Source organism: Lacerta agilis, chromosome 13, assembly GCF_009819535.1.
Source record: "Lacerta agilis isolate rLacAgi1 chromosome 13, rLacAgi1.pri, whole genome shotgun sequence".
Taxonomy (NCBI): domain Eukaryota; kingdom Metazoa; phylum Chordata; class Lepidosauria; order Squamata; family Lacertidae; genus Lacerta; species Lacerta agilis.
The window spans coordinates 12,620,733-12,643,290 of record NC_046324.1 but is presented as its reverse complement, the minus strand read 5'-3'; the positions used below and the strand labels follow the sequence as shown (position 1 = coordinate 12,643,290).

Genomic DNA, 22,558 nt, shown 5'->3' with positions numbered 1-22,558 from the left:
CCCAGACAGCTCAGTGATTTATCACCTTTCCACTTTTAGCAGAGCACTTATCAAAGAATAATTTTTTTAAAGAGGTTTCATAATACAGTGGTACCTCGGGTTACAGACGCTTCAGGTTACAGACTCCGCTAACCCAGAAATAGTACCTCGGGTTAAGAACTTTGCTTCAGGATGAGAACAGAAATCGTGTTCCGGCGGCGCGGCGGCAGCGGGAGGCCCCATTAGCTAAAGTGGTACCTCAGGTTAAGAACAGTTTCAGGTTAAGAACAGACCTCCAGAACGAATTAACTCCTTAACCCGAGGTACCACTGTAATACATTCATGAAGGTAAACTACAGCGGAACAAAACAATAAGCTGGGAAACCGGCAAGGAAAAGGCAAGGCAAATGCTTGCCTTAATAAAACAAAAACTGTCTTGACTTGGCAGTGAAAGGCCAAAAAAGACAGGGCAGGATGAATCTCATGGGGCATGGAGTTCCACAGTCTGAGTGCCTCTCCAAATGATGGGCAGGATTCTGGGAGCTGGTCCTTAAGGCAGAGGAGGATTTAGGGGAGCTTGACTGGTTCACCTGCTCTGGGCCCCGAGCTGAGAGGGCACCACAACAATGACAAACAATGGAAGGCCATCAATTTTTGGCATTGCACAGGGCACCACTGAAATTCTGAAGCCCAAAGTCCACCACTTCCTAAGGCTTTGGTGGGTGGTGTTTTGCACTGAATTTACTTAAACTGTGCATGGAAACAAACTGGCACCCAGGACAAGGTGGCGTGAGAGCGACGCAGCATTCCGTACCAACAGAACTTCTGAACGCATAAAAATTAATGGGCTCAAGTCTGTCTTTCCCACTAAGTTCAGTGGGTCCCCTCTATGTAAAACCAGCACCATGTGTTCATTGCAAATTGCATTCCTTCCACGGCAGCCAGCATCAAATGCTGTTATCTGTATTTATAAAATCTTGTTTCCTCAGGGAACATGGGAACAAAACCTTTGCTCTACCTTATTGGCATGAAGTATTGGAGCAGTGTTTGGCACTGATAAGAGGGGTAACTTTAGAAAGCTCTGTAGCTCTGAGGGATAGTGGCTGAAACACAATGGACTATGTTATGTCTAGCCCCCTGATCCTCTGAACTGTGATCAGGGTGGATGTAGAAGATGCAGGAAAGGTGGGCACAGATGGACCGAATGGAAATTCACTCACTCATTCAGCGTGCTTTCACTAGAATCTTAGAGTGGCTCTTGCTAGGTACAGGCTGCATTATACTGAGTCAGGCCAACTGGTCCATCTAGTTCAATATTATCTACACTGAATGGCCTTGGCTCTCGAGGATTTCATTCAGGAATCTCTCCTAACCCTAACTGGAGATGCCGTTGGCGACTGGACCTTCTGCTTGCCAGGCAGGTGCTATAGAACTGAGCTACAGATCTTCGCTATCACACTCTTGACAGGCTGGTTCAGAACAAAGATCCATCTAGGTTAGCTCTATTTCCAAAACTGGATAGCCAGTTGTCTTTGGTTAACTTGCCAACTGAGATTGGTGGAGGCAGCCAGCTGCCCGCCCCATTAGTTTCCACGATTTATTCAGAAGTATACTAGTTCTGCACATGGAAGTTCCATTTCATTGTAATTGCTAACAGCTGTTGATAAAACTGTTCTCCTTGAAGAAGGTCCACTTCTCCGCCTCCACTGAATGTTCAAGTAGCCATCCCATGGAGTTCTTTTGTACAGTTCAGGGGCAGCATCTTACAGTGGTTTCGGTCCTATCTCCAGAGTCTGTTTCAGAGACAAGCTTTGGGTATTTATCTCTTGGCCTCCTGGAAGTTGTGCTGTGTGGGGACGTTGCAGAATACTGTCCTGGCCCCAGTGCTGTTTAACCATATACATTAAGCCCTTGGGAGCAGGAGATTTGGGATGAAGTTTCATAATTTATCAGTAACATCTGAATTGGGAGAGGCCTTGGAAGCCCTGGACTGGTGCCTATTGGCTGGGTGAGGGCCAAAATCTGGCACGATTGAAGCACTCTGGGTGAGCAGTTCCCAAATCCTGATAATTGGTCAATTGCCTGCTTTGGATGGCATCATCCTCCCCCGAAGGAACAGGTTCATAGTATGGAGGTGCTCTTGGAACTGTCTCTGTCAGGTAGAGGCCCAAATAATAATAATATTTGTACCCCAGCCACTCTGGTTGGCTTCCAGCATGTATAAAAGCATAATAAAACTTCCCTGCCTTCAGGGCTGCCTTCAGATGTCTTCTAAAGGTTGTATAAGTTCCTTGACATCTGATGGGACGGCATTCCACAGGGTGGGTGCCACTACCGAGAAGGCCCTCTGCCTGGTTCACTGTAACCTCACTTCTCACAGTGAGTGAACCGCCAGAAGGCCCTTGGTGCTGGACCTCAGTGTCTAGGCTGAACAACAGGGGTGGAAATGCTCCTCCAGGTATACAGAGCTGAGGCCGTTTAGGGCTTTAAAGGTCAGCACCAACACTTTGAATTGTGCTTGGAAACGTACTGGGAGCCAACATGGCAATTTCTGGACCAGGATAGTTTGACCACTGTCCTCTGTGTGCTGGTAGCCCCCAGATCGGATTGCATTCTATGTAGGAGTTTTTTTTCAGGCTGATGCAGAAACTGCAGCTGGTGCAAAAAGTGGCAGTTCAGCTGCTCCTAGGGGCAGAATATTGCTATCACATTACACCATCTCTGAAAGAATTGCACTGGCTGCTAATTAGCTACTGTACTAAGTTCAAGGTGATGGCACTAGTATTCAAAGTTCCATACAAAATACCCATCCGATCCCTGTGTTCCGTAGGAGAGGGCATCTTGAAGATATCATCTTACCAGGAGGTCCGTTCTGCTCAATGTAGGAAAAGGGCCTTTAGTGTGGTGGCACCTACCCGTGGGAGCTCCCTCTCATTACATCTGAGACAGGCACCACCCCTATTTTCTTTCCATGCCTGTTGAAGAACTTTTCTCTATCATCAAGCCTTTTGAGTAGAGATTTTTTAAAAAAAATCTCAGCCAAGGTCTACATTGTATCTGAATGTTTTTTTATGTATGCAATTTTTATGGATGTTTTTTATTGTGTTGTGAAATTGCTTTGCAATGCTTCATAGGAAGCGATCCATAAATGGAATTAATAATGATAATTTGTCCTTTTTTTTAAAAAGCCACCTAAGCTATTGACTGTGGGTGCACCCATTAAAATGGTCTGCACATTTAATAAGATTTTTTTTGGGGTCAGCTGATATTCCCTCTGTGGCTTCTGTGGAGGTGGATGCACGTGTAACAACAGGAGGAGGAGGAGGAGGAGTTTTGTCCCTGGTGAAAAACTGCTTCCCTTCCCTCTCAAGTTTTTTCTCTCTTCAGTGGTGCACCTCCTTCTCTCCTCCATCAAAGTGATTCAGGGGGAGAAGGGCAGGTAAGCTGTCAGGCAGATGTAAAAATATGTGAAACACCACCATGAACATTATATGATAGCATTTGAGCTGCAGGTGTAGCCTTACTAACGCAGTTGCTCTTCCTCTAAGCCTGCCATTTGTTAGCAGAGATGCTTAATGCTTGTGGTAGCAATGACAGAGAGCTAATCTCATTTGTATCCATCTTGTAGACCCAACGTATGTGGATCACGTTACAATGCCTACTGTTGTCCTGGATGGAAAACATTACCAGGTGGAAACCAGTGCATAGTCCGTAAGTCATTCTTTGCTCTTTATTTCAGATACATAAACACTTAAAAGGAGGGGATTGTTGTCGCTTTGTACTTGCTTGTTTTTTTTGTTTAGAAGAAATGCTTGCTATTGTTTTGCCCCAAACATAGCTAAATTCCTCCTGTCATTTCAGTGCCATTCCCATATGCTTTCATTTTTTTCCTCTCCATTCTATGGCAGGGGTGGGGAGCCTTTTTCAGCCTGAGGGCCACATACCCTTGTGAGGAACCTCAGGGGGCCACATGCTAGTGTTGGGTGAGGCCAGAGGCAAAAGTTGGCGAGGTAACAGGCCATTGTTAACAAACAACACCTACCCTCCAGCCTAAGGTGCCAGGTTGGGTTACAACAAATTATATGTGATTCTTACCTTTGTAAGGTAGGGTACATTCTAACCAGGTGAAAGCATGCCTGGGGAGAGTCCTGAGGGTTATATAGCCCTGGAAGAGGCTGTATTTGGCCCTCAGGCCTTAGGCTCCCCAACCCTGGTCTGTGGTCTAGTCTGTTTCCTGCTGGTTGTCATATGGAAGGTGCATCAAACAAGCCTCAGCATGGCAATTGCAGCTACGCACATAGGAGCGTAAGTAGGAGGCCAAGAAGAACTCTTTGCAATCCAACAAAAACATGCAACACTCAGCCATTTGCCCTGCTTTACAAGAAACATTTTTCAGAGCCGTTTCTCAGCATTATACTTCTGCTGTGTTATTGCAGCCCACATAATCTGTGGCATTAATGGTTAGATAGGAACCTGGGTAGGAAGTGCTCACTGATGGGTCAGTCAAGAGTGGGCAAAAGTAGCACACCATTCCAGACACTTCTATCCTTCATGCAAGGGCTCTCACACTGGAAGTGTTAAACATAATGCAGCCTTCCCCAACAGTGGCATTTGTCCCTTACGTTCTCCCCTCTGGTAATCCACTGTGAGTGCAACTTACCTTTATCAGAGTCACCTTTGGGTGTGGCACCTCAAGAAGGATGTTGAGGAGCTGGAAAAGGTTCAGAAAAGGGCAACCCGAACACTCAAAGGGGTTAGCCATGTTCACCCAACACCTGAATGATCCTCTGGCAAGCACCTCTGCAAAAGTGCCTTCTTCACCATTAATATCACAGATCCTCCGGCTTTTAATAACACCTCAGTAGAATGATGCATATTTGAATTTCATTAAAAGCACACACCTCACCATGATTTTCCTCAGTGAAAGCCAGTCAGCCAAACCAAGTAATAAAGGAGTGATCAGCCAGCAACCACAATAGTATATAGGCCTAGTTGTCCATTTCACAACTGAAAGGAATGCTTAGCTGTTCCATAGGGCATTCTTATAAAACACAGTTGAAGTTCCGCTGTACAAACTTCCTAGGGGTTAATTATCCTGCTTATAGTTTTCAGACCATGCTTTTGTATATGATGACACTTGTAAACATGGGGCTAAGGGGAAGCAAAAAACAACCCCACTATGACCATTTCTACACTGCACAGCACTCCTTTCTTTTTACTCAAGCGTATAGAACTGCAGATATGTGAAATGTAATGTGGGGATTGACCCTAGGACCAATGAAGTGCCATTAAATGTCAAGGTGCATACACACTATGGCCATTAAGGCACATTTCTCTGCCCTTCCCACAGAATTCTGGGCTCTGTAGTTTATCCCTAGCAAAGTTACAGTTCCCACCAACACTTTAAAAAACTACAGTGCCCAGAATTCTCTGAGGGGAAATCTGTGCTTTATATGAAATGTGAAGGTGTAGTGTGGAGCCTCTGTCACCCCAGGACAAATAAGTGGCTGCAAACCATTCAACATTAGTGCCTAAAAACCACCAGAGTGCATACTAACCTGCTTAAAATCTGTTTTTCTGCTTATACCCCTTTTGGCTTTTTGTCTCTCTTCCCTTACAGCAATCTGTAGACATTCCTGTGGAGATGGATTTTGCTCCAGACCGAACATGTGCACATGTCCAAGTGGCCAGATCGCCCCATCCTGTGGCTCAAAGTCAGGTATGTTTTCTAGGGCTAGATTATTCTTATGCTGTTGAATTGGCAGTGTGGTGTGTTTTAACTTGAAAGTGACTTGGTAGTTCAGACAACTAAACACTGACTCAGTATTAATCATTTACCACAACTAAAGGAATCTTGGGTTCTAGCTATTTCAGACATTCTTTATGGCCATTTTTTTAAAGTAACAAATACTATACAAGTATTGGCAATTGCATTTGGCTCGCCAGATGCTATATGCTTTTTGAAAAATTGTTCGGGCTTACAACAGAAGTCTAAATTATTGAGACAAACAAGAGGTGCTAGGTATTTCCTTCTTGCTTTTTCTGTGAATGCCCTTGTGGGAAACGACCAGGAAAGGCAGACAAGGATGGCTTTTTGTGGGAGTTAAATGACCTGGCATTTAGATATTTGGTATTAATTGCCCTTCCTTCCTTCCTTCCTTATCATTGGCATTGCTCTTTCGGAATTGGCCTATATCATTTTTAATGGGTTCATAAAATAGCATGAGATTAGGGAGTAAAAATCAGGGTCAACATTTGTAACAAGTAAAAGAATAGCAGAATCATTCAGGACAGAATGAATCCCCAGTTATAGGCAACATGGGTTGTGTCTATTACCAGACCTCAAACTAGCAGTGATTGACAGTCTGAAAGGGAAGGGCCATAGCTCAGTGGTAGAGCACCTGCTTTGCATGCAGAATGTTTCAAGTTCAATCCCTGGGGTCGCTAGGTAGAGCTAGGAGGTACCTTTTCTGGAAATCCCAGAGAGCCACTGCCAGTCAGTGAAGGAAAACCTGAGTAAGCTGGAATGATCTGACTCACTATAAGGCAGCCTCTTTTGTTTCAAACATTGTGTAGGCAACTTGTTTGATTCATTTATTCATTTGCAAGGCATATTAGATGGGCCTGTGCAATGCTCCTACCCTTTGTGAGATACCCACCAGCAAAAATGAAAACCAGGAAACCAAGGTTCCCTGTGGATGTCTCCCTTTAAAGCCTTTTAATTGTTTTGGGGGTACTAGCAGCATTTTCTTTGCTTTTTAATCTGGCAACTAGTTTTGATAGTTCTCCAACAAAAGCTGAGATTAGAGCTCACTGTGTCCTTGAATAAAACCACGATTCCAAAAATTTCTCAAGATGTAATGGACTGCAATACTGGCATGGTTTGCACAACGCTGTAAGCCAAACTGTTGCTTGCTGGGACTGTGCAAGCGTGTGAGCTCTTGGAGAGGAGTGTTCATATACTTTCCTCCTGCCTAGCCTTTTTTATTCCCACACTGCCCTGAGCTCAGCCTTCCAATGTTACTGCCTTACATTTACAGGTAGGTAGCCGTGTTGGTCTGCCATAGTCAAAACAAAATAAAATAAAAAATTCCTTCCAGTAGCACCTTAGAGACCAACTAAGTTTGTTTGTGCATGCACACAAAAGCTCATACCAAGAACAAACTTAGTTGGTCTCTAAGGTGCTACTGGAAGGAATTTTTTTATTTTATTTTGTTTTGCCTTACATTGTTACTGCATATCACCTGGGTGAAGGCACAGCAGATGCTATGCATGACTAAGACACTGATGCAATGACTGACATGCCCCCTGGGCTCCTGCCTCCCCAGACAACTCTGAAACTTCCTGGAGACCAGATGAGGCCCAGCCCAATAGGCCCCTCCTAGGACTCATCTTATTCCAGCCCCTCAAACTCCTCCCACTCAGCTTCTTGATCTGACCAGCCTATCCAGGACATCTCCTTGGGGGTTTATGTTAACGCTTTCCTCTCAAGAGTGACTAGACTGAAACTTGTAAGCGCAAGCCCTCTGAAATCTCATTTGCTCCATTCTTGTTATTGTCAGAGCGGGCCCTTGTATGAATGCTTCCGGCAGAATGAAGCATTTCTTTTACTTTGTTATTCAATCACAGACCTCTCCAGCGATTCATTGATAAATAAAACGTAGTAGAAATACCACACACACACCCTTAAACTAAGCAACAGCCCAAGCTGCTTAAAACTTCACATCTGTTCTTTGCTTGAATCTCTACACTGAGACATGGCTGGCGAAGACAGCTTTGGATGCCTTAAAACATTCCGGATCCTCCTCTGCATTTATCCTTAGACCTCACAGATGTTTTCTGGCAAATTGGTTCTTCCTGAAGCTTTTCAAAGTGATTGTGGAGGCACCCTCTCTTGAACATTAGAAGAACCCTGCTAGATCAGGCCGAAGTCCTGTTTTCAGCAGTGGCTAATTAAACATTTCCAGGAAGACCACAATAGGTTGGTAGTTCGAATCCCTGCGATGGGGTGAGCTCCCATTGCTCTGTCCCAGCTCTTGTCAACCTAGCAGTTTGAAAGCACCAGTGCGAGTACATAAATCGGTACCTACTGTGGCAGGAAGGTAAACAGCATTTCTGTGCACTCTGGCTTCCATCACGGTGTTCCACTGCGCCAGAAGCGGTTTAGTCATGCTGGCCACATGACCTGGAAAGCTGTCGGCTGACAAACGCTGGCTCCCTTGGCCTGAAAGCGAGATGAGTGCCGCTACCCAATAGTCACTTTTGACTGGACTTAACCGTCCAGTGGTCCTTTACCTTTTTACCTACTCACCTCTGTAGTTGCTCACAACAGCTCGAATTCAGAAGTATACTGCCTCTGCCCCCCAGTGATCCATTTGGCAGCTGCCATTACCTATTTATAGACTGCCTTCAGTGAATTTATCCACTTTCCATTTAAAGCCTTCTGAAACCATCTTATTGGAAGAACACACCTGAACATTAATTTTCTTTCTGACCAATCAATGCCTTCATTTGCAAATACAGTGGTACCTTGGTTCTCAAACTTAATCCATTCTGGAAATCCGTTCCAAAACCAAGGCATTCCAAAACCAAGGTGCACTTTCCCATAGGAAGTAATGTAAAACCATTAATCTGTTCCGGACTTTTAAAAACAACCCCCAAAAGAGCAATTTAACATGAATTTTACTATCTAATAAGACCACTGATCCATAAAATGAAGGCAATAATCAATGCACTTTACTATAAAATAAATAAGACAGTATTGCAGATGATAAAAATTAAAAAAAAATCTTACCTGTACTGATGATAGTCACAAAGTCTATCAATCAGCAGCTGAACTGGGTTCCATACAGTCACAAAAACAAATTAACCAAAAAAGCCTCAAAAACAAAAACGCAAAATAAATAGCAAAAACAAAAGTGCAAAAATACAGTTGTACCTTGATTCTTGAACTTAATCCGTTCTGGAAGTCCGTTTGACTTCTGAAATGTTCAAAAACCAAGGCATGGCTTCCGATGGATGCAGGCACCCCGGAAACAATAGCCAACAGCTGCATCAGGCATTCAGTTTCCGAAAAAGTTCGAAAACCGGAACACTCACTTCTGGGTTTTTGGTGTTTGGGAACCAAGGCATTTTAGTACCAAGGTGTTTGAGAACCAAGATACCACTGTGTAGAGTAATCTCAGCTGCCTTTAGATATTTAAGGACGCAATCCTAAACACACTTAAGCCTCGTTGAAAACAATGGGGCTTACTTTTGAATAGCCATGCATTAGATTGGATTGCAAGAAGTTTTGACAGCAAACACAATGCATTGCTGTTGAAGAATTGCCAAAATTTCCGTACAGACGGGTGAATGCAGAATACTCGCATCAATTCTGTTGCACCCACTTTTTTTTTGGTTTGCTTTTAGTTATGTAAACGGTCACCATTCATACCATTGTTGGATACATCTATGATTGATGGACCTAGTTTAGATTGCCTTTGCCTTTCCCTGCAAGACTAATTGCATCCGTTAAGAGTCGTCAACAGGTTTTCCACACCTATCAGCTGATCACCCATTCCCACCACCCTTCTGAGTAATACCCCTCCCCACTCCCTCACTATATTTAAGGATCTGGTGACTTCTGTTTCAGTGTATCTGAAGAAGTGTGCATGCACACAAAAGCTCATACCAAGAACAAACTCAGTTGGTCTCTAAGGTGCTACTGGAAAGAATTTTCTATTTTGTTTCGACTATGGCAGACCAACACGGCTACCCACCTGTAACTGGAACTAGTTTAGATCTGTTTGTGCAGCCTTGTATGTAACTTCTTTTGCATGTCATCAAAGGCAGCATGAATTCCAGGCAGGTGGGTTCAGGTAATTCCATGTGGGTGAGTGAATGGGCTGGCAGAGGAAGGGTTACTGTCACTCCTCTTCCAGACTGCTTGGTTTCCATGCTGGCCATGGAGGAAGAGGAACTTCTTCCTCCACTGATGGCCTGGAAATACAGTGTGCCAATGAAGGAAGCAAAACCACTCAAGGGGAGTTTGAAACAAAGCTGGGGGGGGGGTGTTGCTTAGGGAAAGGGGACATGGCTGAGAGATGTTTGTGTGGCCAGGGGCCTGATAAAGAGGTCCGAGGGATGGGGGCACATTTCACCCTTGAACCCTAGGTTCCCTCCCACTGCCACAATGTAAAAAAAAAAAGGAAAGCTGTAAAAAGCTTCAACACTGTTGAGTCCATGCAACCCCACTCAGTCCTTAAAAACAATTCCAATAAAAATGATGATTTGCATTCCTAGTCTGCCAGATACGGTAATTAAGACTGCATGAGAAATAATTTCCTTTGGAAAAATGAATTAAGGCAGAATAGGGTGCCCCCCCCCACCCGCAGTCCCGCATTGCGGAGTTGCGTATAAGACTAAGATGCAGAAATATTCTCAGCCTGTAGCTTGAAAAAAAAAGTAAGGTAGAAAAAATAATTAAGCTACCGTTAAACTTATTATCTCAAAGCATTTAAATGCCTTTGGTAATAAATGTGGGAATGGAAGTTAGCTTTTGGCTTGCTTTACTCTAATTGAAATCAGTTTGTGGTTTAAGTTTCTACTCCGCCTGACAGATGATATCATTTCCTATGTGTTTTCTAATCCCTTCTGTTTTCCTAAGGTTTTATAAAGCAAAGTCAGACCATACATTTTTGAAACCACTGCCCACCTTTTTCAGACCCACTTAGGAGGGCGTAAATAAGGCTCCACCAATTAAAGTGGGCTGCAGATTTGCAGATGCCTTGCGCAGAATCTAGCTGAAGTTAAGTCCTTTTGAACTAGGTGTGACCTTACATATGAGTCTTTGCATCTAGCATGTAGATTTTGTTTTTCCTAAATCCTAAATAGCAGCCACTGGAAGGGCCTCACATTATTGCCACTGAGGCAGACAGGTGGGTAGGCAATTTAACCCTTTCCTCAGTTGCTGTGGTTGTGATAAAAAAATAATAATGCTCCCTCAAAAGCTGCTATTTATGTTGGGAAGAATCCCTCCACTGACAGCAATTTCAGAAAAACCTTTACGTGCAAAGACACATTTAGCATCATATATAGTTTGGCTCCAAACCTCAATGATTTCAGTGGTAGAGAGTTGGGCGATTCCTCTATGGAAGTCAGCAAATACAATTGCTCATCCCCCCCCCTCTAAATTGTGCCCTTTCACTTTGGTTGGAAAGTGACAGCTAGGATGGTGTCCTAGCTGTCATATTCGGAGTAGACCAACTGAAATCAATGGATTTAAGTTGATCAAGTCCATTGATTTCAATAGGTATACAGTGGAACCCCTGGTTACGCACACCCTGGGTTGCAGACATTCGAGTTAAGAACGCCCGCAACCCAGAAGCGTTTCTGGAGCGCGCACAACCCGCGCGCAACCCCCGGATGCGCAGAACGCTTCTGTGCACTTTGCGCATGTGCAGAAGCGCTCAGATTGCGCTATTTCCAGTTTTTAGGGTTTTTCCTGTGCATTCGGGATACGTATACCCGCGTTACGCACGGCGACTTGGAACGGATCGCATGCGTAACCCGGGGTTCCACTGTACTCTGAATATCACTTAGTTGAAAGTAGCCAATTGTTTGTACAGTTTTCCATAGAGTCAGAGTATAAGGTTGACGCCACAATGTTTTAAAATGTAGCAAACAATCACATCTTATGCACATTTAACTTTTGTGATTTCAACCACACACAACTGAAGACCAGCTGGTTGAAATCTTGCAAGTTAAATGCAAGCAAGGTGGAGCGAAAGCTCTGGGGTGCTATCACAAGATCTTGCAGGTCTGTCCGAGCTCCCCTGAGATCTTGCATGGGCATCCTTAGCTTTCAAAAAACCATTGCAAAAAGAACTTTTAAGCTCTCTGCCTGTCTCGCCAGCAAGGCATTCATGACGTGTTGGCTCTGGAAGACTAGTAGGGAAGCTGTTGTGGGACCTTATGGGAACATGAACAGCCCCATGGGGTCTCACAGAGGCAGCCCCAAACCGGTGTGTTGAGAGGGCCTTGCCCTTCTTCTAAGGCAGAGAACTTAAAAGCTCTTTTTGCACCAGATCTGCTGGGATGAAAGGGAGTTGAAGCCCAACAATAAGTGTGGTCCCAAGGCAGAAGAGCACTGTACTCAAGGACTTTCTTGATACTTCCTGTGCTCCTTTGATTTCAGAAAGCTTGGCTGCACATTCTTCCAATGACCCACATTTTCCGAGTCTTTTTTGCTGTTCTGCCATGGGGTTTCCCCATGGCGTAGGTTCTCAAAAAGCCACAAAATACAATGAGGCATTCTGCATTTCTATTTGATGGTAGTTGTGGTCAGCACTTCACAGGATTAAACACTTTAAATGGTTGCCATCTGCTGTTTAGCTTCTCTAGACTACACAGTTAAGTAATTGTCTTTCCTTTCCAGTGCAACATTGCAACATCAGGTGTATGAATGGAGGTACATGCAGTGATGACCATTGTCTCTGCCAGAAAGGATACACAGGAACACATTGTGGGCAGCGTAAGTAAATGCAATCTAACATTTAGCTAGGGGTGCTGTCCTATGTGTGCTAAGTGATACGGGATGCATTTTAGTGAATTTTGGAGGCAGAGGAGAAATGGATAAATTGTGGGTGAAATGGGGGGGGGTTGCCAACACCAGTGGTTGTAGGAAGGGTTTTTATTGGAAGCCACCAACTGGAAGCTGCCAAGTAATCAGGCAATGACACTATGTCATCATGCAGTGTTGCTTCCAGGTTTCTTTAGGGAAAGGGTGGCAAAGGCAGTGGTCTTTTTGTTGAGACTTCTATTGTGAAACTGAGGGAAGTGGCCCAGTTTTGAGCTAAAAATTCTCATCTGACATTTGACTCTGTACTGGTCAAGATGTAGAGCTCAGCCACAAGAAGACTAACAAATCCATTGTAATCAACAAATTCTGGGCTGCTGGTTAACTGCTGTGGAATTTTTCAAGCTAGCACGTGACTTTGCAATAGATGCCAGGAGAATTCTTTCTGACTAGAACAATTAAAGTAAGCATCAGACAAATTCATAATAATTGGATATTGCCTGATGTTGCAGTTCTATGCATTTTTTTAAAAAAATATGTTTTATTAATTTCCATTTTCCACATCACAATTAAAACAACATAACTCACAGCACATCAACCGGGTTGCTTAAAACAGTTCTTGTGTTCTTAGAATTATCAAAGACTTGAAAGGTTTTATGCATGTAGGATCTGATTAGTTAGAACTTCAACTGTGGGTGCTATCTGCCCCCTTTGCAAATGTGGAGCAGACTGCAAGGTGGCTCCAATCAGAATGTAATCTAATGTTCACTCCCATGCCATGCTGGCTTCATGCTGGTTGTACTGCTGCATGACTAGGTACACTGAAATGCACTCAGCCTTTCCAGATAAGATGAGGTCTTCTCACATCTCATTTACATGCATCCATGCTGCTCCCAGCAGAAGCAAATGTTATATGTGTTGCCCGGGGAGTAACAGGCACTACAGGCAGGTAAGTGATGTCTAGGAGAGCCTTGGTTGACCAGAAATTACTAGATTGTGAACTGTGGTGCAATGGTGCAAGACTGGCAAAGGGATGGAAAGGATAGACTCATAATGCATTCTATTAGGAACTCCTTTTCATGTGCAGAAATGGCCGGATTGTGCCCATATCTTGCTCTGTTGAAATTGTGACATATTGGGGGAAATGGATTACATATGCTAAATCTTTGGCTTTTCAGATAGTCATAGCTGAGCTTGATGTCTGGCTGTTTTGAAATACATGACTGCATTTGATAAGTAGTTCATAGAGTTTGGCATTCACCAGCAAAGGCTTGCTTGCTGGTCACAATGAGTAAGACTGCCAGAGTCCCAGGCCATCCATATTCCAACAAGTGGTTTTGCCAAGCAATGTGGATTTGTAATAATCTGTTTAACTGCAAATCATGTTCTTAGAAAGAGGCCTGTAATTCAGTTGGGCAAATGTGTGTGAGGTTTCGTAGAGAGAAAGAAGGGGGAAATAGAAAGTTTTTTTTTTCCTTTTAAGTACTGTAAGGGTATTTTCATGTCCTTATAGCTCTTTGAGACAGGTGACCTCTTCCACCCTGGTACAAAGCTAACATTGTTTGGACCCAGCTGTAGGTACTGCTTGAGGACAAAGATCCAGATAGTCATTTCTTACACAGTTGGTTGGGTGCTTCTACACTAAACCTTAATATTTCCATAATTATTTTATTTTATTTGCAGTTTTGAGACTCTGCTTTTTCCTGGAGGAGAGTGGTTAGCAAAACAGCCAAAATACAATACAATGATAAAACAATTATCAAAACACACTCAGAACCACAGAACTGGTTCTCACATAACACTGAACCAAACTATGGGTTAGTGTGAAAGTGTGAAGGCCTCTAGAGAGAAGATTCACAGCCCCTGGACTTCTCTCGGAGGTCTGCTGCTGCTAGGGTGCTTTGAGCCAAGCTAAGCTGTTGCCTGAACCCAGGCTCATAGTTTGTCTTTTCCAAACAGGCCATGAGCTGTAAACCCAGGACCAAACCTTGGTTACAGTGTGTGGTTTGTCTGGAGTGAGACAAACTACATGCCTGGGTAAAGCCACAAATGGCTGCCTGTCATAGAAACATGGGAGCACCCAAATAATTCTGTTGCTCATTTCACTTACAGCTGTCTGCGAAAGTGGGTGCCTTAATGGAGGGAGATGCGTCGCACCAAACAGATGTGCCTGCACTTATGGCTTTACTGGACCTCAGTGTGAAAGAGGTAGGTGGGATTTCCATATTCCCCCCCCCCATTAGAAAAGACCGGTCTTTGATGTGTTGTGTATGAATTAAGCTTCTGAATGAGTCAGTACGAGTTAAACTTCTGGGGGTGTTTTTATTGTTTGCTGAGTGTAATGAATTAAGATGAAGGAACAATATGTTTCTGAAAGACTTTTTTTAAAAAAAAGAAAATCTGATTAAAGAAGGCAAATGAAACTGTGACAGGTGATGGAGTGAGGAAATAGCTCCTTATTACCAACAGGATTCAGGGCAGCTTTGTATGTTAAAACAGAGTGGGGAAAGAAATGAATATTTGTTATTTGTACTTCCTCTTATTGCAGTTCCAGGAAAGCGTGTCCTTACCTATTCTGTCACTATAACATTATGGGTGAATCCACACAGAACTATCATTTTAAATCTTAGAAGAGACCAATGAGGAGGTGCAGTAATGTGTGGACGTTATCCTTCTATATTGCTTCTTGGCGCAAAGGCCTGTTCCATGATTGCTAAGCAACCAAGTTTCCTTCTTTCACCTCACAGTCAGGCTGCCGTTTCCCCCTCTCTGATGAAGCTTCTGTGCTTTTAAGCAGCTGCCTGAGAGGCAGAAATTCAACAATTGCAGCATTTGTTATCTATCATTATAGTTCCACCTCAGCAAGAGATATGCAGCTTAATTTCCTATTGCCAGGAAGAAGATGACAACGTGGAACAAGGCACTGGTGTACTTATGACACAGCAATGGTTGTGCCATTGTTTCCACAGTATTGTGTGGTTCTGTATGTGTGTGAGGTTTTATTAATGACAGTGATGTTAATGAAGGGGTGACCCACTTTGAACCTGTACAGAATTTTACATGCAGGGCTTTAGAGATTCAGTGCTATACGTACACTTTTAGCACTGAATTTTGGCCACCCCTGCTGGAATTTAGATGTGTTGGAGGTCTGCATACTTTTTATTTAAAGATGGGGATGAGGATGAAAGGCAAATGAAACTTGGGAGTTCATTTTGTTTCATTTTTCATTTTTAGCTGTAAAAGCTGGCCAGTAAAATGAATGCAATCACGTACATTTCAGCTTGCTGTGTAATATACACAGAATGTCTTGGGCAATGTTTTGGCAAGTGGAGCTACACTTAAGTATCATAGTTATACTATATCCTGCCTCAAGTCTTGTGCTTTGTTTTGACTAGGTTTGCAGAGTTCTTCTTCTGTAAAACTTGTGTGAGTTTGTTATCAGTTTTGTGAACTTTTTTTTTTTTTGCTTGGGTAGCCATAGCAGCACACACAGCTGTTTCCAGATGAGAACACAGCCCTACTTATCTGCTGTTCTCTAGTTCAAGGAAATTAAATCAAGTTTAAGAGCATTCTGGAGAGAGATGACAGCAATAGCTGTTTAAATGTAGTTATCGTTTGGCTGTTTTTTGTATTTTTGCAGATAACATACGTTTTAATTTGAACAAATGGGCTAACTTGGTGTCTGGAAAATTCATATTATGGGTTACATATAAAGCAGACTATTATATACTCTGTCAAGCAAGTCCACCTTTCTCTCTCATATGTATGTAGGCTCTGTTCAGTTCTAAACCTGGGAGAACCTCCAGTAGCTACAGAGAGCAGTTTGAATGCAAACTGTTACAAGCCAGGGTAGGATTGGATCCAGCATTACGGTTAACTCTTCCACACAGGAAAAATAGGTGGTTACAGAGAGCAGCCAAATGTTAGGAGTGGTGGAAGGACTGTTTATACTGTATTCAGCCACAGAGAGGAAAACAGCAGAGAGAGGTCTCATGCATTTGGCTCTGAGCAGAGTTGTCCATATACTTATGAAGTTTGAACAATTCTGTGCACCCCATGTTTGTTGTTTAAACCCAGCATTAAAATGATGGGGTGCACTTGAGCCAGACTTCCGAGTCCCACTGCTTTTAATAGGAGAGTTAACCCCATGCTAAACTTATTGCATAGAAATTAGCAAGGCTTAGAAAATGCTGAATGAGACATGATCACGCCCATGCTGACTTATTTTGACTGCTAAGGTCAGTTTTTGCATTCAGCTAATCCCCCCTCCCTTACAGTAGCTCTGTGAAGGGGAGGGGGGACTTCACGGGAATCAATGGAAGCTGAGTCCTGAGTCAGACCATTGGTCCATTTAGCTCAGTATTGTCTACACTGACTGGCAGCAGCTCTCCAGGGTTTCAGACAGGATTCTCTCTAAGCGTACCTGGGGATGCCAGGGATTGCAAAGTAGATACTCTACCACTGAACTGTGGCCCTTCCCTTTGTGATCCTGGTACTGAAGATGCAACAGAGAAACAGTTCTGGGATTGAATCTGAATCAACAACTGCCAGACTATGGACACATACCACTTTTCTATTTATATGTTTCTAGAAATCCCAAATAGACATGGGGTTGTCTCTTTGGGATTTCTAGGATCTGGAGGAATCTGGCTTGTGGTGTTTATACCTTGATTGGAATTGTGTACAGTTTTTTTCCCCCTGCCAAACAGTGGCAAAGCCAACTGGTTCATTTTGCCAACCAGTGTAACAGGGAGTAAAAAAATCAGTGTTTGTTTTTGACACTCTGCTGTGCACCGTGAAAGACACAGCAGCTGATTTTTGTGAGTATAGAGTAGGCAACCTAAACTGTAAAAAGATCGAAAGGTTTTGATAGCTCCAGAGCAGCCAGCTTGTTGACAGATGCCATCATTAGTCACAAGTACTCATCAATCCGAGCCAATGGACCATTTTGAAATGGGAATCTATTACCTCTGCAACTCATTAAAAACATTTCATTCACTCTTCGTGGTTTTCAGATGGACTGTGTTCCAAACATGTTGTTAAAATTAATCTCTTTTTATTCCACAATGTTTTTATTTGTTTGCAATAGTTATAGCACACCTTTAGATATTAACTTTTCGAAGTACTTAATGTACCAGTAGTAAAATTGGGCAAATAGCATTTCTGCTTTATTACAAAAACTTATGGGGACATCTGTGTATCACACCATCGGCTACTGGATGGAAGTAATTCCAAGCCTATTGCATACAGCCTTGTAAATAAGCGCACAAAAGTTAGTGGGAGTCAGCATGGAAACACAGGATTCAAGCCTCTTAGCAGGCTATTTAAAAAGCCTTCCACCAAACAGGCTGATAGAAGAAGATCTTGGCTGCAGAATGAGCCTCCCGTCCTCCTAGTGGAGCCCTCTCTGTTAGGGCAAATGGATTACCACCCCACCAAATGCAGTCTGTCCTCAACCAGCTGATTGGCTACCTGCTTTCTTAAATCCAGTCCAAGGGGTGGCACTGCCAGCCACCTTCCTCCTTAGTCTCAGTCACGCCCTGAACAGGGGAGAGGATGGCGACAAAATTAGTTGACTCTGCCTGTCGTTGGCTCTCCCTATGGTTGGTCTCCCTGCCTTCTCCCCTAGCATACCCAATGGTCCTCGGCCACCACCTCTTCCTCCTCAGCCAACATGGAAATCAGTGGCAGAGGAAAGGAGAGATTTGTTGCTCCTGGCTCAGCCCATTCACACACCTGCATGGAATTCCTGGTCGCCTTCAGGTGCCAACCAAGTTGTTGATTGCAAGGCTGATTTAATTCTGATACAGTGAAAACTGCAGAGTTAGAAGAGACTTCAAGGGCCAACTAGTCCAATCAAACTCTAAAAGAAATTACATTACAAACTGAAGCTCCACACAGGGATGTAAACTGTAACGAGAGCCAGAGCATTAAGGCATTTCCAGTAACATTTGGGAGTTGTTATAGGTACACACACAGGAAGCTGGTTTATACCAAGGCAGACCTTTGTTCTATTGTGCTTAGCATTTTATCTACACTGAGTGGCAGCGGCTCTCCACAGGTTCAGACCTTTGGTGATTCCTACATTTCAGTGGAAAGTACAGACAGAATCATGCTCCCACCCAGAGTTTCCTTTTGAGTCAGACGACAGCAGGCTTGGACTCCAGTCACTTCAAATATTAAGATTGTAGCATGTACCTCCCTCGTGTACATACTGCATGTGCAAACAATGTCTGGCTTTCCTTCACGGCGTCGTTCCTGTTCAGCTCTCTTTCTCTGCAGCAGGATATATATTTCAGAATTTTGATCACCCTGTGAGTCTAGCAAATGCAAAGGGTAAAAATCAGGGCTGCCAAACCGTTTCAGCTGAATGTCTCATTGCTTTTTATTTAATTGATTTAAAAATATATATTTGCATATCCTACCAGTTAAATCTACTGAAGTCTGCAGCCCTCATTAAAAAAACATAACGTCCAGAGAACTTTGGCAAAAATGCAAATTGGGCAATATTGAAGAAATGCAACTTTATTACTGTGTTTTTATATAACTGGTATAATTTGCAGAAAAGACTGTGCACCCTGAGAGTGGTATGGAAAGCAAACAACAAAGTGTAGATAAAAAGTACAAGTCATTTCCTGAAAACATTTGTTGCATTTAAACTAGTATTATAACCTATAATTACTGGCACACACACCCCCCTGCAAGAAAACCCTTTTTGGAACTGTCTTGTAAGCAGTACATTTGATGACAAAGACATACACTTGTGACGCTACATTTCTTTCCTGGACTTCTATATCAATAAAAGACATAAACGTTTATCCAGCATAGCTGTTAAGATACCTGAACAATATGGCCACACTAATATAGTGTAAATGGCTTCATATTTTTGTGAGAGAGGTTCTAAAATATAAAGCTTTCACAGTAGTATTTCATGACTTCACAGATAGTTAATGCACACGGATTGTTAACTTCACAGATAGTTGTTACTTTCTCTGTTTAGAATTAGAGTATTTCTAGATAAAACAATTGAGAGTATTTCTGAATACAGTGGTACCTCTGGTTAAGAACTTAATTCCTTCTGGAGGTCCATTCTTAGCCTGAAACTGTTCTTAACCTGAAGACCACTTAAGCTAATGGGACCTCCCGCTGCCGCTGCACCGCCAGAGCACGAATTCTGTTCTTATGCTGAAGCAAAGTTCTTAACCTGAAGCGTTATTTCTGGGTTAGCGGAGTCTGTAACCTGAAGCCTCTGTAACCTGAAGCGTCTGTAATCCGAGTTACCACTGTAAATCAATTAAATTAAGTAAGTCATTAGCAGAACATTCACCTTCAAAACAGAGAATGGCTTTGTTTGGACAATTGAAGCCTTGGGATGATAATCTAAATCAGGCCATTGACTACATTTGGGTGTCATAATGAACTATGGTTTTCCATTACTTGAATGAGCTTTGGCAAACCCTCCCTCCCTTCTTGCTGTGACTGTGAGAAGGAGACTGAAAGCTTTTGCTGCTCATTCAAATGGAACTTTCATAACCAAAGTTTAGCATTATGCCCACCTAAGCTGTGGTTAATGTTAATCATGGCTTATCAAAATAAACCAGCTTCATAACCAATGGCTTAAAGTTGGCTTCTTTCAGACAAGCCATAGTTAAGCTTAACTTAAGTTTCTCGGGTTTGGACAATGCAACAAGCTGTGGTTAATTTTAAAAAGGAAGTGAAAACATCTGAACTCCTCCATGTGAGTAGGAGGAGTTTGTGAACCCAAAGCTTACCTAGACTTATTCCTGTAATGATAAACCATGGTTAATTGTGACTTCTGAACACAGCCGCTAAGAACATAATGCTAGATAAATCATAGACTATCCAGGGAAGAAGTATACACACAAACAGTGGTGGTTTGATTATTCTTTTTTCTTTTTTATTTCAAATATCAGTGTTCCCAGTTTAAAACCTGTTTGTTTGTTCTGCCTGGTGATCAAAAGATCTCTGCCTGTATATGCTCTTTCCCCCTGGTGCATTATGGGTATCTAGGACTATAACCTTAAGTAGACATGGTTAAAAAAAGAAGAATCATGGTTAAATTCTGAATTGTCTATTTGATTTGTCTATGAGGAAATCTAAATTCGGGAGTTTTGGCATCCACTTCATAATTTATCTCTCTTTGGGGTATCAGAAATAACAGATCTTGAATTTGAAAACGCTGCTTGATTATGATGTTCTGTTGGGAAATATAATTCATGTTGTGTTAAGCTTGAATTTGCAGTTGCAACGACAGGGTATGTGTGTGTGAAAGGGAGGAAATGACTATTCAACAATGATTAATAACATTTGCAATAGATATGTTCACACTTCCAGCTGATCTCTGGAAGTTTTGTAAGAAGCAAGTAGCTTTCATGTATTTCTTTTGTGTCTGCTTGTTCTATTTGGCACTGGAATAGGACTGTAGGGAAAGAGGCCTAAATAAGGTATACGGAATGAAGTAGTTGATATAAGAGAACAATCTGATTGCAAACTGTTAAACAGAGAATGCAGAATTTGTATTGAATGTACTATATGGAGGCGAAGATCTGCTTTGGGATCTTTTGTTTGAATAAAAGGTAAAAATCTCAGAAGGGGAGATCTAGGACTGCCGCTCTATATCCAGTTACCTGGGAATCCCTTGTACCCTTGGCAAGGAGCTGCATCGCCCTCCACCCCCCCCCCCCACAAATCACTTTACTGCAATAGCTGCATTAGAAATTACTACCTAAGGGACCGCCTCTGCTGGTATGTCCCGTGTAGGACCTTAAGGTCCTCAAATAATAATCTTTTGGAGGTCCCGACCAACAAAGATGCTAGGTTGGACTCAACTAGGGCCAGGGCCTTCTCAGTATTGGCCCCAACTTGATGGAACTGTCTATCACAAGAGACCAGGGCCCTGTGGGATTTGGCATCTTTCCGCAGGGCCTGCAAGACGGAGCTGTTCCACCTGGCCTTTGGGTTGGGTTTCTGTTTGATACTTATGCTTCATTCTTTTATTAGTGGGCTATTTGAAAATGAGACTCAGCGGCTTTTATTTCTCAGTAGAATTGCTGTTGGCCTGTGAACCTAAGCACTTTTACTTGGAAGGGAGATCAATTAATCTCACTGGGTCTTCCATATAAGTAAATGGGTTTAGAATTAGGCAGTGGGGGTTTCCCTTCAGTGTTCAAATCTCTAACCTCTGTCATTGCAAAGAGTTGTATCCAGTGCTAGCCATATTCAGGATAGACACAATAGGTCCAGTAATTTTAGCAAGTATTCTCTGAATAGGATGTAGTTGCGTACAGCCCAAATACCCCGATGCAGATTTCTGCACTCATTTACATTATATTTCTAAACGTTTTATAAAAGCAACAATATGTATCCTTGGGGTTTTGAAGCTTTGCTGAGCTTTAGCTGCTAGAAAGCTCAAATCTAACATTTTTTCAGGGTCCTTGCAAAAACTTAGGTTGACATTGAGCTATGTCAACCTGCATATTAGAGTTCAGGATTGCTTAAATAGTGCAACTTTGTCCAGAAAGGGTAGAAAAGAAGGATTTGGCACGCCACATTTAACGTTACAGTGGGAGGCATTTTAACTCGAGACATCGCATATTCATACTGTATAGCCAAATATGACCATGATATCATGTGGGTGTCAATGGAATTTGTCCCAAGATATCCGAGATATGAGCCATGCTAGTCTGCCAATTTCTTGTGTAATTATGAAGGGAACTTTGAATCTAGGCTTCCAGATTGCTCTTGGAATTTGGAAATGTTGGGTTAAGAGGTTTTCATCATCCCGCTTGCCGCTTCTTCCCTTTTAGGACACCCAGACTTCATGAATGTAGATAAATACGCACAGTTTAAAGAGCGGAAGAGTTGAGTCTTCTATAGAATTCAGCATCTGTTTGACCAAGGCAATGTTTTGCCAGAGAGGAAACTGAATTCTTGTGACTGCAGAGGGGTAAATTGGAATTTTCAAAAATAAAAAAACCAATTCACTTGCAGGAAAAAAAA

General features: G+C 42.7%; 1 protein-coding gene across 3 annotated transcripts in view; it reads left to right on the top strand.

The window, feature by feature from the left end:
* The window catches only part of FBN1 (fibrillin 1), a 213,563-nt gene that overhangs the window by 24,017 nt on the left and 166,988 nt on the right, over positions 1 to 22,558 (top strand). For all 3 annotated transcript variants that reach the window (XM_033167565.1, XM_033167564.1, XM_033167563.1), the window contains exons 3-6: positions 3,608 to 3,690; positions 5,600 to 5,698; positions 12,398 to 12,493; positions 14,651 to 14,746. In XM_033167565.1, the coding sequence (XP_033023456.1) occupies positions 3,608 to 3,690; positions 5,600 to 5,698; positions 12,398 to 12,493; positions 14,651 to 14,746 (374 nt within the window). The remainder of the gene's footprint in view (positions 1 to 3,607; positions 3,691 to 5,599; positions 5,699 to 12,397; positions 12,494 to 14,650; positions 14,747 to 22,558) is intronic.